General features: G+C 32.1%; 1 protein-coding gene across 1 annotated transcript; it reads left to right on the plus strand.

The window, feature by feature from the left end:
• The first annotated feature begins 2,782 nt into the window (after positions 1-2,782).
• LOC133296301 (prefoldin subunit 6) lies at positions 2,783-8,829 on the plus strand. The gene is made up of 5 exons (XM_061495260.1): positions 2,783-2,884; positions 2,978-3,048; positions 3,173-3,297; positions 6,460-6,520; positions 8,505-8,829. Exons 1-5 carry the CDS (start codon positions 2,809-2,811, stop codon positions 8,559-8,561), a joined length of 390 nt encoding a protein of 129 aa, XP_061351244.1. The 5' UTR covers positions 2,783-2,808; the 3' UTR covers positions 8,562-8,829.
• Positions 8,830-15,114: the final 6,285 nt, after the last annotated feature.

A 15,114-nucleotide genomic window follows, 5' to 3' on the forward strand; every position in this document is an offset into this window, starting at 1 on the left:
TTTCTAAATTCCATTTGATTTTCAGCAAACCAACATCTTCATTGGATGGGACATCACATTTCGTGTCACACGCTCCCCAAATATCATTTCATGGTCCCATCGAACCGACCCCCTTTCATTAATACCTTTTTCTTTATTAAATTAATATCATGCTTAATTTTTCGTTTTCATATGTTCGTCGGTTCTTCTTTCATTGCTGATGAGAAAAATTGCAGCAAATTTTTAACATTAGAATACGTGATCGTATCCTAACCTAAAAAAAAAAAAAAAACACCAGATCTGCACGCGTATCCTAAGAAAAATAAATGTTGATGTACTTTTTCCCATTTGCAGTGACATAAGAGCTACATATCCCGTCATATATATAGGAAAATATGTGTATAAATTATCTAATGCATGCAATACACAAAAGTGAATGAAATTCATTTTTTTTTCTCTTTCTTAATAGGTCCTACTCAGTGGCGGAGCCATGAAATAATTTTAGCCTGTGTCAAGATTGTACCATTTTTGAAAACCTAGTCAAAGCCAAGGCAATATCATTTTTGAAAACTCATCTAGTGCCAAGGCTGTACCATACTATTTAAAGAAAACTTGTATCATTTTTGAAAGTCAGCAAGTGCCAAGGCACTCGCTGGACTCCAAGTGGCTCCGCCACTGGTCCTACTCACTTTTTTGTGTATTGCATGAGATAAATTATCTCATACAATATGAGAAAAATCAAACTTATATATATATATATATATGGATTTGTTTTTCTCATGTTGCATGAGAATACAAAGTCTTCCTACACATCATAAAATTATGTGCCACTCATTTTTTTATTTTTTTATTTTTTTTAAATAGGTAAATTTTACACTTGATGTATCTATGATATAAGATTAAAATTCTACTACAACATAAGATTTATTTTCCACATATATATATATAATATTCTACCTATTTTTTTTATGTCTAACATTTCTTGCTCATTTTTATATCGTTATATTAGAATTTCAACTAACTTTCACTATTTTTTTCTTTTTTCTTGAGATTTTAATCCAATAATATTAAAAATAAATAAATAAAGTATACATAAAAAAAATCGACATAATAATATATCCCATATGTATATATAGATTTGATATTTCTTATGTTATATGAGATAAAATTATTTTGTATCATTAATTTTTCACATATAAAATAATGATAATGTCTTATATATATATATATGTGAACGAAAATTACACATGATATTAATTTAATAAAGAAAAATATATTAATGAACGGGGATTGGTTCGATGGGACCATGAAATGATATTAGGCGAGGGCGTGACACGAAATGCTGGTTACAAAATGCTCATGTGCAATTAAGGCCTATTCATGTTACCAGCAGGAAAATATCTAGTGATTTCAAAGGCAGCTTGGAGCAGAAATTAGACAATTCTCTTAAAAAGGCATATCTTACTGCTTTTGGTATGTGTAAGTAAATCAGTGGAGTAGTTGTGCTTCTCAAATTACGTGTAAAGGATACATAGTGTTTTGTTGTCATTTTCTCAACTAAAATCATAGTTTTCTTTGAGATCCTGTGTTTAGTATTTGTGTGTGAGAGTGAGTGGTGGCATAGTTATTATTTATTAATTATGAGCTATAGTTCTTTTATAAAATATAAAAATGAGGAGCTATAGCACCGTATCCCATGGAACCCGTCTTTATGCTCCAACATCAGTTCTGGAGTGGCAACAGCAAGTATAGTGCTGCAAAATTTTCAATTTTCACCATATCTCAAAGTCTTCCACTAAGAAAAGTTTAATAATAACTAGTGTCTTAATTTTTATGTGATTATCTATCATGTTATATAGCATGCCTGATTTAGTTTTTCAGAAGACCTTATAAAAAGTTTAGGCAAAAACCTATTTTTTTGTTAAACACAGATGTTAAATTTTTTAAAGTTAAATCAAAAGTAATTACACTCAAAAATAGCATAAACATGAAATAACACGGATCAAATTAAGTTTTCACTTTATTATTAGAGAAAAGTGTGTGTTATTTTAAATGATCTAAAGTTGTGTTATTTTAAGAGAGAGAAAGAGATAAATAAATGAGGAGAGAGTTGAAAAAATAAAATAAAAGTGTGAATTCCACCTCTTTGTGAGAGTGAAATGATATAAGTTGTGTCATTTAAAAGGATAAATATTTTTTCCTTATTATAAAGTTAAAAACTTAACAATTATGAGCATTTAATTTATGTCGATACATATTATATTAATCAATGAAAATATTGCAAACTCTATTTGATTTATTGTTCAAATGACAATACATATGTTACAAGAGCGAAAACATGCTGTATCATTCAAGAAAAATATATCCTGTAAAGAAATATACTGATGTATGATTTAATATAAACACAAAACATGCGTGTTCCTCTTTTTTTCTTTTTTTTTCATAGATGTAAAATTAAACTGGGGAATAAAATAAATGAGTTCGTTTTTTCTGCAATTACTGCAGATAAGTTATCTGCAATACGACGTTATTTTGAAACAGAAATTATGCTATTTTTATAATTTTAATTTATTTCAAGATTATTATAGTATTTATAATTATAATTTTTTAATATTTCAATTCCAAAACGATATCATTTTAAAAATAAATATAGATAATTTATTTGTAAAAAATATTTTTCTGAAATAAATATATATGAAATGCTTAACGCCATGCATGTAGGGCTATTCATGTTAATGGGCTTGGGCCGACCCAACAACAACATCAAAATCAAAAGCCATTTTTGTTATACGGTGCGGTTCATCAGATTCAGAAGCGAAGAAGGTCACAATGAGTTCTTCGAGCACTCGAGATCTTCAGCGCGAATTGGAGACCAAAGCCAACGATCTTAGCAAGCTTCAAAAGGGCAAGCTTCAATTATACTATTCTATTCTCTTTTACCTTTTAGTATTTTGTTTACACCTTCCTAATTCCTAAGATGAATCACCAATTTTTGCAGATATTGCAAAGAATCATCAACTGAGAAAAAAGTACACGGTCCAGCTTGGCGAGAATGAGCTCGTCCTTAAAGTACCCTTTTTCTCTTAGGAAAAAAAAATAATATTTTTTACTTGTTAGTTATGGTTCATCTTTTGGGTCCTTCTTCTTTGGCACTGTTTCACTGTTTGTTTGTTTTTTTTTTTTTTTAATTAAGGAATTGGATTTATTGAAAGAAGACGCAAATGTTTACAAGTTGATTGGCCCAGTACTTGTTAAGCAAGATTTGGCTGAGGCCAATGCAAATGTCCGCAAGAGAATCGAATACATCTCTGCTGAATTGTAAGTTTTTTTTTTCTTTTATATTTTTCTGGGTATTGGGGTTTCTTAACTGTGTTTTCTGTTCATTTGCTTAACTGATCATAGATGTGTTTAATCATTGAGTCAAAATATGTTACTATCATAAACCACTGTCTATCCCTGTTCATTTCTTGGGTTGTCATATTTCTTTTGAGGGTGAATCTAAAGTAATGTATTTACTATGAATGAGAATAACCACCTGGAGTGGTTATTAGGTATAATATATTAGCTAGCTTAAATAATCACTCCAAATTATTATTGTTCCTTCATGATAACTACATTTTTTTATTGGAAGTCCTATTTTGGGATATCTTCCTATTTTTTACTTTTGGCCGGGAAAAATAAAAACAGCTCTAAAATTAAGGATGAGCGAGTTATTTATGTGGCAAAGGGCTACAGGTTAACACCCTGCTTTTACTTGAAACTATGTGGGTCTCCTGAAGAGTTTGTGATTGCATTTTTTATTGCTTCCTATATATGTTGGAGTGATTTTTCATTTTAATTTTTTTTTTTAGAAAAAAAAGAAACTGCTATGATTAACCTAAGTGTTTGGATATCTGGATGGAAAATCAAAGGGCTAATTGATGTCCATAGGTTTGATTTTTGTAGATGCAGGAAAAGAGAAAATAGGTAAAGTTGAGGAATATGTTATTTAGAAGTCCATGCAAGTGACCATCCGTTATAGATAATTTTGCATTGAAGCAATTGACATCAAGGATGGGAAATGTTAACTCACTAAAAGTGGGCTAGTGGTGAGGAGTCTTGATAGATTGTAGGAGTTCAGGGTTCAAGCCACTGGGCCACCATTGTACTAAAGAAAAGGATGGGAAATGCGAATGAGAATGATACAGACCAACCAGTCAAATACAAGTTTAACAGCAAGTAACCGGGAAATATGGGTCTGAATGTTCAGTTTTCCATATAATCATCAAAAGACAATTACAACCGGAGAAATGTAACAGAGATAATGTAAGAGAAAGGGAAAATTACACAGAACTTGGAAAGGAAAATTAACAAAGCAGAAAGTGTAAAGGATAGTTGTGAGACAATTGGAGAGGCCTCACTCTCTCCCAAGGTTCCAATCCCAACAATATTCCAGATGCCTCCCCCCAAGCACCCAACTTCCCCTCTTAACCAATTCCCCCGTAACTAACTTGTTTCCCCCACACCTGCATTCTGTTGGAGGGCATTCCCGTCCATATCTCCACTTGGGCTATCAGCATTACCACTTACAACCTCATTACTTGGGTCAACAGCCCTGCTACCTGGGCCAACTACTACTTCTGAGGCCCAATTTCTTCTTTTTTTATCCCTACGGTACACCAGCCTTGTTGGATTCGTATCAGAGAAGTTTTCTTGGAATTATTGTGTATATCTGCTACAACATCCTTCTTTTCTAGTAAACGGCCCAGTGGACAAGACTCCTACCCTTATGAGGCCCAGGAAGAGTCACATGTACTCAGATTTACTCTCGTGAAGAAGACGTTTCTGTGACTTGAACCTGCGACAACCAAGGTCTTAAGGCAGCACGTTGCGCCAAGGCTAACCTTCATTCTTACTTTATAGTATTGCAAGTATAGATTGACTTCTTCACGTTGATCCACAATAACACATTGATTTCATATAGATTTTATCTCCTTTGATGATAAACTGGTTTGGTAATTCTTATGTAGTAATCCATTTGCTTTTAGAATTTCATTTTGTTACCGCTCAAATATAAATCTCACAGGATATTTTGAACTTAAAATCCCCATTGCCTGCCAGTGAATCTGGATAACCTTGTATTTTAATCTGTTTTGACATGAAGCTTCTGTCCCGATCCCTCTAGATCATAGTTCCTTATGAAACCTTCTTGTGTTATCACAATACTATTGCTTTTCATATGTTATATCTTGGTGCTTCTTAGTTCCAACTAGAATTCTCTGGGTGTTTTTGAATATCTAAGTTCAGTGCTATAGTGAATTCCATTTTGCGGGTTTGTGGAGTTTAAACTGAAACAAAAATTCTTTGAAAAGCTGTGGAATTAATTCGGTAGAGGAAAGGTCTTTGAATGCTTGCTCTAGCTAATATAATAATATTAAGGATGTTTATGTCCCTTACAACATTTGTAAATGACGACTCAAGTACCATTTATCTCCTTTCACATATCCTATTTATTGAATGAAAATGTGCCTTTTGACTGTTGCAGACTTACAGCTACAGTTATATCTCCGTCTGCCTGTCTCTCCTTCTTTTCAGTGTTTTGAGAGCATGAACTAGTGGTCTTTTGGGTTTTTGTGAACCGACAGTTACGCAATATGTTGTTTTACCTAATATTCCTTTACTTTTTTTTTGGGGGGTGGGGTCATATTTTTCTTTCTGTCTTTTGAGCACAATGATTGTGCAATGCATTTATTCAGAGAAAGAATTTTTCTAACAATATGTATATAATTTATCTGTAATGTTCTAAAAAAAATGTTTTGTAATCACTTTTTGTTAAAAGACAATGTGATCTTAGTATATTAATAGAATGAAGTTATTGCAAAATTTTAAACATTCCTTGCATGATGAGGGTAATTTTGTGATATGCATAACTTCAGTTGGGTATCATTAAATCTTAAAATAATTAAGGCTGGTGCTTAACCTGAAAAGCTTTTTAAATGCATACAATCCGTGCTTGAGATTTTCAGTTGTAAAATTTCATTGTTACCTCTACAACAATAAAATATGTTTACCACCCGCACCAGGGTTGTCAAAAACCAAGTCTTCGGAGAGGCCATTTAGATCTAAGTCCTTTTTAATAGTTTGTTTCACTTAGAGTTTTTTTGTTGTTGTCGTCTTCATCTAGCTCTAATTATTGTGTTATCCTCTATCTGATCAACTCTGCCTATTTCGTGCTTCGTTGCAAATCTTTACATAGTCAGTCCCAAGTCCGGATAAAAGAGGAGGGTTGTGTTAGGCAGTAAACCTTATTGAATCTTTATTACATGGACAGGCATACCACCTCTGTCAACATTTATTCTCTTTGTCTCCTCCCTTCCCCTCATTTGTAATTCTGTTTTATTGTTGCTGGCTTGCTACATGTTTTGGTTGTCATCTTTTTCATTTTGTCATGGTTGAGTTGGTTTTGGTATCTCTGGTATCTCACAATTTTTATTCTGTCAGGAAGCGTCTTGATGCCACTGTTCAAGATTTGGAAGAGAAGCAGAATAGCAAGAAAGACATGGTTTGTAACTTTTCCTTGCTTGCTTACCTTTTTAGTTTTGGTTTCAGCTTTTATATGGTTTCTATCATTGCATCCAATTTTTTTCAGACTCGGCCCGGTCATTGAACCGGTCGGGGTATTGGGTCAATGAGTCATTGGTTCAATCTGTGGGTCATAGGTTGAACCGTTTGAATCGGATAAATAAATATAAATTTATATTATATAAAAATTTTTTAAGTCTATATAAAAAAAATATTTATGTCATAAATAAAACCGACTGTTCTGTTGGGGTTAGAGTGGTTATAATGTTGTAATTACATGAAAATTTCCTATAAGTCATTAGTTGGCATTCATTGGTTAAAGAAATATACTAGTTGAAGATTATGGAGATATAAAGTCACTTTATTTTGAAATAAAAAGCTGGGCAGGTTCATCAAATTATACTTTTAAATTGGCGTGCAAGATAAGCGAATCCTGACAAGTTCAGCACTCAAATCAGAATCCGATGGCGTGTTATCATATGCAATGGAGAAAATCTACCAAAACAAAAAAAAAGTACCTGTGATAATTTTGTGTGTTGTTCTCTGATACAGTTTTCCAATCAACAAAGTAAAATCAAAATAACAGATGAACAACTTTACTGAAAAGGGTGACAATTATACTATTAATGCCAAGAAAGATTCGTTTTCACAATCACACAAACAGACGATTACAAGTAATTGAAAACAGGATCTCAACAATTAACAAGGTAAAGAAAAGATAGTGTGGAGCACATAGAGAGGCTCCACTCTCTCCTAATTCCCCTAAGGGACCCACAATCCATATTCTCCCAGCGTGTCCCCTTTGTGCCTTCCATTCCCTCTTTATTCATGCCTCCGTAACTAACTCCCTTCCACGCCGGTATTCTGTTGAGGGGTAATGAGGTCATCATGAGCAGTATGGCCTTCCTTCATAACTGATGCATCATCCTGGTTGGTCCCATTTGGGCCTTGCTGAATGTTGGGGTTGGGGGCTCAAATCTTCCTGTCCTTGCTCCTTTGATAGACTTTTACTGGGATTGTATCAATCTCCTCCTCCTTTTTCTTCTTCTCGTCCTCTGTGTCTTTTTTTTTTCTTCTTTTATGTGTCTATTATATTTCTTCTTCTTATTCTATGGGAGTAGTGGGTGGATGGCCGATTAGGATGCAAAAGAAGTTTGAAAGAAAGACTTCGATGAATTCCAAGAGCTCAAAGAATATTGTCAGTTTCAGTTTCATCCTGAATGAAACCCGGTGCGCCTCCGTTGCTTCAGATCTACGACGCCATGGCTCCTGGTCCCTCGCTGGCTTCGGCACTGGGGAGTTTTTTTTTTTCCTTCTCTTTTTGACCCGGCGAGTCACTGGTTTTAGTAAAACCGGCAGGTTTTCTCCAGGTCACACCAGTCTGTTTGCATATCTGATCCATTATTCTAACCGGACCGCCGGTCATATGACCGTTTTACCGGTTTCCGGTTTGAACCGGGCGACCCGGTCCGGTTTTTATAACATTGATTGCATCTGATATTTGACCCTGATTAATTGCATTATATGTTATTATTCTTAGCAAAAAGCATTTACAATAAATATTAAACTTAGTTTTATCAATATACAAGGGTATATCTAATTCTTTGTGTAAAAAGTTCTCCCGGAGAAGAGTTACAGAATAACATTTGGTGGATCCAGCAATCAAATAGGCCTCTAGTAGAATGGCATTTAGTGGATTCTGTTACTTTGAATGCCTGGACCCTGCGCAAGAAATTAAAATCAGAAAGTATGAGTGTGTATTATTTTGTTGGATGAGATCATTGCTTGATAAGAGAACAAGATAACACGTTATGGTTTATATTTGCTTAGAATTTGTTTAGTTGTCCACATGCTTGAATAGATGTGTTAATGTCTACCTGCGTAGTAATCTACTTGCATCCATTGGTAAAGGATTCTTTTAGCTAGGATGGGACCTATAAATGACAGACTTTGTAATCTTGCAGATTCTAAAATTGCAACAAAGGATTCAGTCTCTTCAGGCTGGTAAAGGCAAGGCATAGTTTTCCCTGACAAATTGTTTCAGCATTATAATTTTAAGGGGCTCCTAAGGTTGCATGTACATTGTGCCTCTTGTTTTGAACTGAAGTTGACTGTTAAGAGAGGTGTGTTCTTGGAATCCGTTTGTAGTAGTAGACTGATAAAATAGCTGTTGTTGTTGTTGGCTCATTTTCTTCGTTCTCTCTTTCTGCTGTCTTCTCTAGTTTTAGCCAAACCAACTTTTTCTAGAAAATTTTCAATCAACTGAAGCTAAATAAAAGTAAAGACCAAATGAACTCATTAGTTTAGATTGGTTATTTCGATATTCTTGGTTTAGTTTGTGCTTTGCAATGGTTAGACTAGGGCTCCTATTAGGATGGAGGCCGTTAGCGATTAACTTTTTGTTATTTTTGTGGGGGGGTCAAAGCTCTTAATTCAAAGCACAAAATGCGCAACTCCTCGGTACAGTGGATAATGCAATGCAAGAGAAAGTGCAAAAAACAGTTGTAATGAAAGAGCCCTGATTCTAATTAAGGGTGTAAATGGGTTAGGTCGACCTACAGAGGCCTATGATCTAGCCTATATTAGGTCAGACTTAGTCTATTACAAATAGTAAAATAGAATAGGCTTAGATTTTAAAAAAAATCTATTTAGAAAATAGGCCATAGATTTTTTTATACATGTTGGGCCTATAAGCCTACAGGTCAGTATATATCATATTATTTATTTTAAATAAAATTATTATTTTAATAATTTTGAATAATAAAGTAATATATTTTATTTATTCTTTTAATTGTTGAATGTTTAATAGGCTTAGGCCAATATTTTTATTTTTTAAATATAAGTCAGACTAAACTTGTAATTTGGAGCCTATATAGGCTAACAGGTCAGGCTAGATGCAATATTTTTTACACAGACTTAGCCTATTTAAGTCAAAGTCTAATCTAATCTAGCCTATTTATATCCCTAATTCTAATCCAATTTACTGCTATAGGAACCACCTCTGCAATTTCCAGAAGGTGAAATAATAAAGGGTTTTATTAGTCTCTTTTTACATAAGATAATTATCTTATGTTGTAGAGAGAAAATGGGTGAGTTTCATCATTATAAGAAAAAAAAAAAGGTGGAGTGAGAACATGAGAGAAGATATCTTATGTAAAAGGAGAATAATATTTTTCAATAATAAAATATGTTTTCCACCTTTTAATATCACATTACTTATGAACACCAAGTTCCAGATGAATATAAAGAATTTCATAATGTAGAACAGTATTTTCAAAATAAAGTTTTCATGAAGGAGGGGATCGTTTATTATACAAGCCATCATCGCCCTGCCACCAACCCGCCAAAAACGGGGCGGGGCGGGTTGATTCGCCAAAAAATATGAGTTGAAAAAATGAACCTACTTCGTTTTGTGGTGGGTTGACGGATTAACTCACCAATCTGTCAATTAAAAAAAATTAATTAAAATTAAAAATAAATTATATTTTATGAATTTTTTTAATATTATTTTATTTTATTTCACACTTCTCTATATTTTTTTAGTCTCAATCTTAAATGTATACTAATATTTGTCAAACATTCTTTAGGAATTTATATATAGATAACATTTGTCATAAATAAAATTGTTATTCTTTATTTTTTTTCTAGGAAGTAATAAGATAAATTTTTTTTTGGATATCACAAAAATTTAAGGACTAATGAAATATTACCTAATTGTAAAAAAAAAAAAAAATGTAACCCGGCGGGTCAATCCATCCCGCGGCGGGTTGAACCCGTTTTGACCCACTTCTAGGCGAGGCGAGTTGAGGTGGGTTGAACACCTCAACCCAACCTGCCCCGTTTTGGCGAGTTGACGGGTTGACCCGCCGGGCTCAACCCATATTGCCACCCCTAGTTTGATGAAGTCTGAAAAGGCAAGCAGAATACTCAACATAGTTTTTAGAGTAAATACCATTTTTGGTCCTTAGCAAATTTCACGATGCCCGTTTTAGTTCCTAGCAAATAAAAAGGCTCATCGTGGTCTTTAAAAAATTCAAAATGGACTCATTTAGTTGAAATCGTGGTCCCTCACAAATTCAAAAATGACCCATATGGGTCAATTTTAAATTTTTTAGGGACCATGACCCTTTTTATTTGCTAGGGATAGAGTTGGCAATATGGTTTGAACCCGACGGGTCAACCCGTCAACCTGCCAAAACGGGGCGGGTTGGGTTACACTTTTCAACCCACCAACTCACCTCAACCCGCCCTGTTGAGTAGTGGGTTAAAATGGGTAGGTGGCGGGTCAGCTTTTTTTTTTTTTACTATTAGGTAGTATTTTATTTGTCACTAAGTTTTTGTGATATACATTTTTTTTTATTTTAATACTCCCCTAGAAAAATAAAGAAAAAAACTTTACTTATGACAGCTTATCCATATATAGAGGCAAAATTAAATTTTTAAAAAATATCTGACTGAATATTAACGTATATTTAGGTTTAAGATTGAAAAAAATTTAGGGAAATGTGAAATAAAAATAAATAATATTATAAAATTAATAACATATAATTTTATTATTTTATTATTTTTTAATTTTTTTTTTTAGGAGGGTTGACCCGCCAATCCACCTCAAAACGGGGTGAGTTGATGTTTTCAACCCACCATCAAACGGCGGGTCAACCCGCCCCGCCCCGCTTTTGGCAGGTTGAAGGCAGGTCGGGACGGGTCGGCCCGTTTTGCCACCTCTAGCTAGGGACTAAAGCGAGTATCGTGAAATTTGCTGAAGACCAAAAATAGTATTTACTCTAGTTTTTAAATGGATTTTGACAATAAAAAACATTTTTTTTTGTTTTTTGATAACACTTCACAATCAATACTTCCACTTTGAGCGTTTCATTCTTTTTCTTTCTTTCTTTTTTTAAAAAAAGAAAAATTGCGTGGTTGGCTGGTTTAATTTAAATCATATCTATATCCTTTATATGGAGGCAGCCTTCTTCATATAATCAGCGTCACATTTGAAGAAACTTATATGTTCAATTTTATAATTAAAATTAATTTCGTGAACAAGAAAATAAAATCTATTATTTGATTGTACATATTATTAAAAAAAAACTTATTTTCTACTCGATAATATGTGCCGTGCCTTTTTCAACCAGCCAAATTGCAAGGTTGGCTGTTAGTTGTTTAAGTTTTATATAGCGGAGTGGATTATTTGACCCTTCAAAATTGAACTTAACAGTTATAATTATTTGACAGATTCGGGCCCCTCTCTCTTAATATCGTTGATTTTCGTCAATCAACGATTATAATTTATTATGAATTAATGAGTTTAATTTATAAAAATAATAACAGTTGATTGGCGAAAATCAACAGTGTTAAATATGGTTGTTAAAAAAAAAAGATCGTAAATATAACCTATCTCTCTCTCTCTCTCTATATATATATATATATATATATATATATATATATATATATATATATATATATATATATATATATATAGGGTTTTATAATTCTCATTTAATATGAGAATTATAATTTTTCTACACACCATTCGATTTACGTGTTGATATAGGTCCTACAAATAATTTTTCTAACACATGAGTTCCACGTGCCTTTTTATCTCTATAATCTATTATTTCAATTCTCATTCAACATGAGAATTGTAAAACTCATATATATATATATATATATATATATATATATATAGGTAAGATCATTTGACACCGGTGTCAAATTTGAAGTTTGACACCTCATCTGAGAGCCGTTAGATCAAAAAAGATCAATGGTGTCACATGCTTACAAATCAGAGTCGTTGATCTTTTTTGATCTAACGGCTCTCAGATGAGGTGTCAAACTTTAAATTTGACACCGGTGCCAAATGATCCTACCTCATATATATATATATATATATATATATATATATATATATATATATATATATATATATTGCAGAATCAGATTTTGAAGGGGTGATGTAGCAAATTTCAGAAATGTTCCTTTAATTACACACAGCAAAAGATTCGTTATATAATAATCATGGAAAAAACTTCTATCCTTTTAAAGGATATAACCTTATATCATTTTAGATCCTAACCGTTGATTTCCGTCCATCAACGATTATAATCTATTGGGTCAAACTTATAATGGGCCAAATTTATTATTAGTTAATTAATAATTTTGATCCAATAAATTATAACCGTTGATGGACATAAATCAACAATTAAGATCTAAAATGATATAAGCTTATATCCTTTAAAATGACAGATGTTACTCCTAATAATCATTTACACTAGTATTGATCTCTTTTAAACAATACGATGCTAGTGAATTAAATAATTACATTATTATTTGGTTTTTTGACCAAAATATTTGAAAAAAAATAAAAATAGGGTTAATTGTTTTCCCTAAGGAAACAATTAATCTCCTGCACAAGTAATAAAAGAGGAAGGTTATATTTATAATTTTTTTTTACAACTTCTTACAACCATATCTTAACATTGTTGATTTTCGCCAATCAACGGTTATCATTTATTGTAAATTAATAATTAATTAATGAGTTTAATTTACGAAAATCATAACCGTTGATTGACAAAAATCAACAGTGTTAAGATATGGTTGTAAGGGATTGTAAAAAAAAGGTTGTAAGTATAACTACTTCATAATAAAAATTAACTTCTTTTATTTGTTTTTGTTTTTAAGTTTTGATGGATCTCACCATGTGATGTATTTCCTAAATCATGGCAGAGTTAATTGTTTGTCATACAACCAGAAATAATTAACCCATAAAACAATAGGTTTGTTTTATCTGATGTTACTTTAGATAACTTTATCTAATGTTCATCAAAACAACGTCGTTTTGGGACGGAAATCATGGTATTTTTGTAATTTTAATTTATTTCAGAGTTATAATAGTGTTTATCACTCTAATTTTTTAATTTTTCAACCCCAAAACGACGTCGTTTCGATGAACATTAGATAAAGTTATCTAAAGTAACATCGGAAACTTTTTCCGCTAAAACAATTATCGAAATACAAAGGTTTGGATGAACCAGCGTGATTAGCTAATGTTACGTACCACTGCGCAACATCCTAGTCGTCCTTTCAAAATGCACAGAAATCATGGCATTTTACGGATAACTCTATTATTTAAATAATTATGGATTATACAAAGCATTATTTAATAAATTTAAATAATATCAATTATTTGGATTATTTTAGAGAAATAAAAAAAATCAATCATCAAATTATTATTATTACAATAAATTTAACATTTTGAAATTCATAAAAATTTTAAAAGATCACCATGTAAATCATAATTAGTAGTTTACTACGATATTTATAGACTTTCACTACTGAGTTTTCTTATTAAATATTTTAAAAGTTTGATTTTGTTACATGAAATATTAAATTCATTATTTCTTAACAACACATCATTAAATGATAGTGTAAATTTAATGCATTCAAATTAAATCTTTATTTTATTTCTTGAATTGAAATATTTCCAAAAGTGATAATTAGGGAGATTTTACGCATATAAATTGGGATTGGCTAGAGTTTGTAACAATAAAGAAAGCAAGGATGAGAAAAGCCCCTAATTACATAAAAGAAACGGGGGTTTCTTTTATATATATTTTTATTTGTATTTAGTTTGTATTTTTCTTTCTTCCCCCCATACACACATATATATATAATTCTTATATATATAAATCTTTAAATGTAATAATATAATATTAATTCAAGAGATAAAGTCGTTTGTAATAGATAAAAAAATCTATTATTAAAACCATCACAATATTAGTTAGTAGCATCTATGTTGCACCGACACCGACACGGAACACGAGATACGATACGACACGACACTCCGACATGTTAAATATAAAAATATTAAATTTTGACATATTAGGACACATTTTGATATTATATAATATTTTTAATTTATGTAATGTATATTATATTTAGTATTCAATAATTTAACAAAAAAATAAAACTAAACTTATAATACTCATCTATTTTCTAAAGAAACATAATATATCTCAAATGTTTATATTAAACTCAATAAAATCGTAATCGTAATTTAACGAATCTAATAGTTGGAAGTCAAAATGTAACGCAACGTAACCTTTGGACTTTTTTTGAGTCTTTTAAACAAGTATTGTCTAGCATGATAGCTAGTATTTGTATCTACGGAGCTTATGATAAAGATGACAGGCAATGAGAAGTCCTGCACCTTAGGCCAAAGTCCGATGGGATGAACAAGGGGTGTGTGTGTGAGTCACCTGCGGTGGAGAGGATGTGCTCTGGGCACAAGTATGTAGGTTGTAGCCATGGTGACCAGGATAAGTTATCAGATGAGTTCCTAGATGAGTTATGAGATGAGTTATCAAATGAGTTCCTAGATGAGATGATCAGATGAGTTATCAGATGATCCCCTTTGTTAGCTATAAGGGTTTATATATAGATGAATGCACTAGGAGACTCTGCCCCTAGTGGGTAGTTTGCAGGTGATTTAATGGCATGATCTATGCTTAATGGGTGGTTATTAGTAGTTAATGAAAGTTAAGGGAAAGTGGTGAAATGGGATGCTCCATGTAG

The sequence above is a fragment of the Gastrolobium bilobum genome, unplaced genomic scaffold (assembly GCF_033153095.1).
Source record: "Gastrolobium bilobum isolate Gb01-03AN ecotype WA unplaced genomic scaffold, APGP_CSIRO_Gbil_v1 utg12420, whole genome shotgun sequence".
Taxonomy (NCBI): domain Eukaryota; kingdom Viridiplantae; phylum Streptophyta; class Magnoliopsida; order Fabales; family Fabaceae; genus Gastrolobium; species Gastrolobium bilobum.

Excerpts from the sequence above, each read along its gene's own strand:
- LOC133296301 (XM_061495260.1), top strand. The coding sequence starts at position 2,809 with ATGAGTTCTTCGAGCACTCGAGATCTTCAGCGCGAATTGGAGACCAAA. Across the intron at positions 2,885-2,977 it reads TCTTAGCAAGCTTCAAAAGG|ATATTGCAAAGAATCATCAA; the intron begins GCAAGCTTCAAT and ends CAATTTTTGCAG. Across the intron at positions 6,521-8,504 it reads AGAATAGCAAGAAAGACATG|ATTCTAAAATTGCAACAAAG; the intron begins GTTTGTAACTTT and ends GTAATCTTGCAG.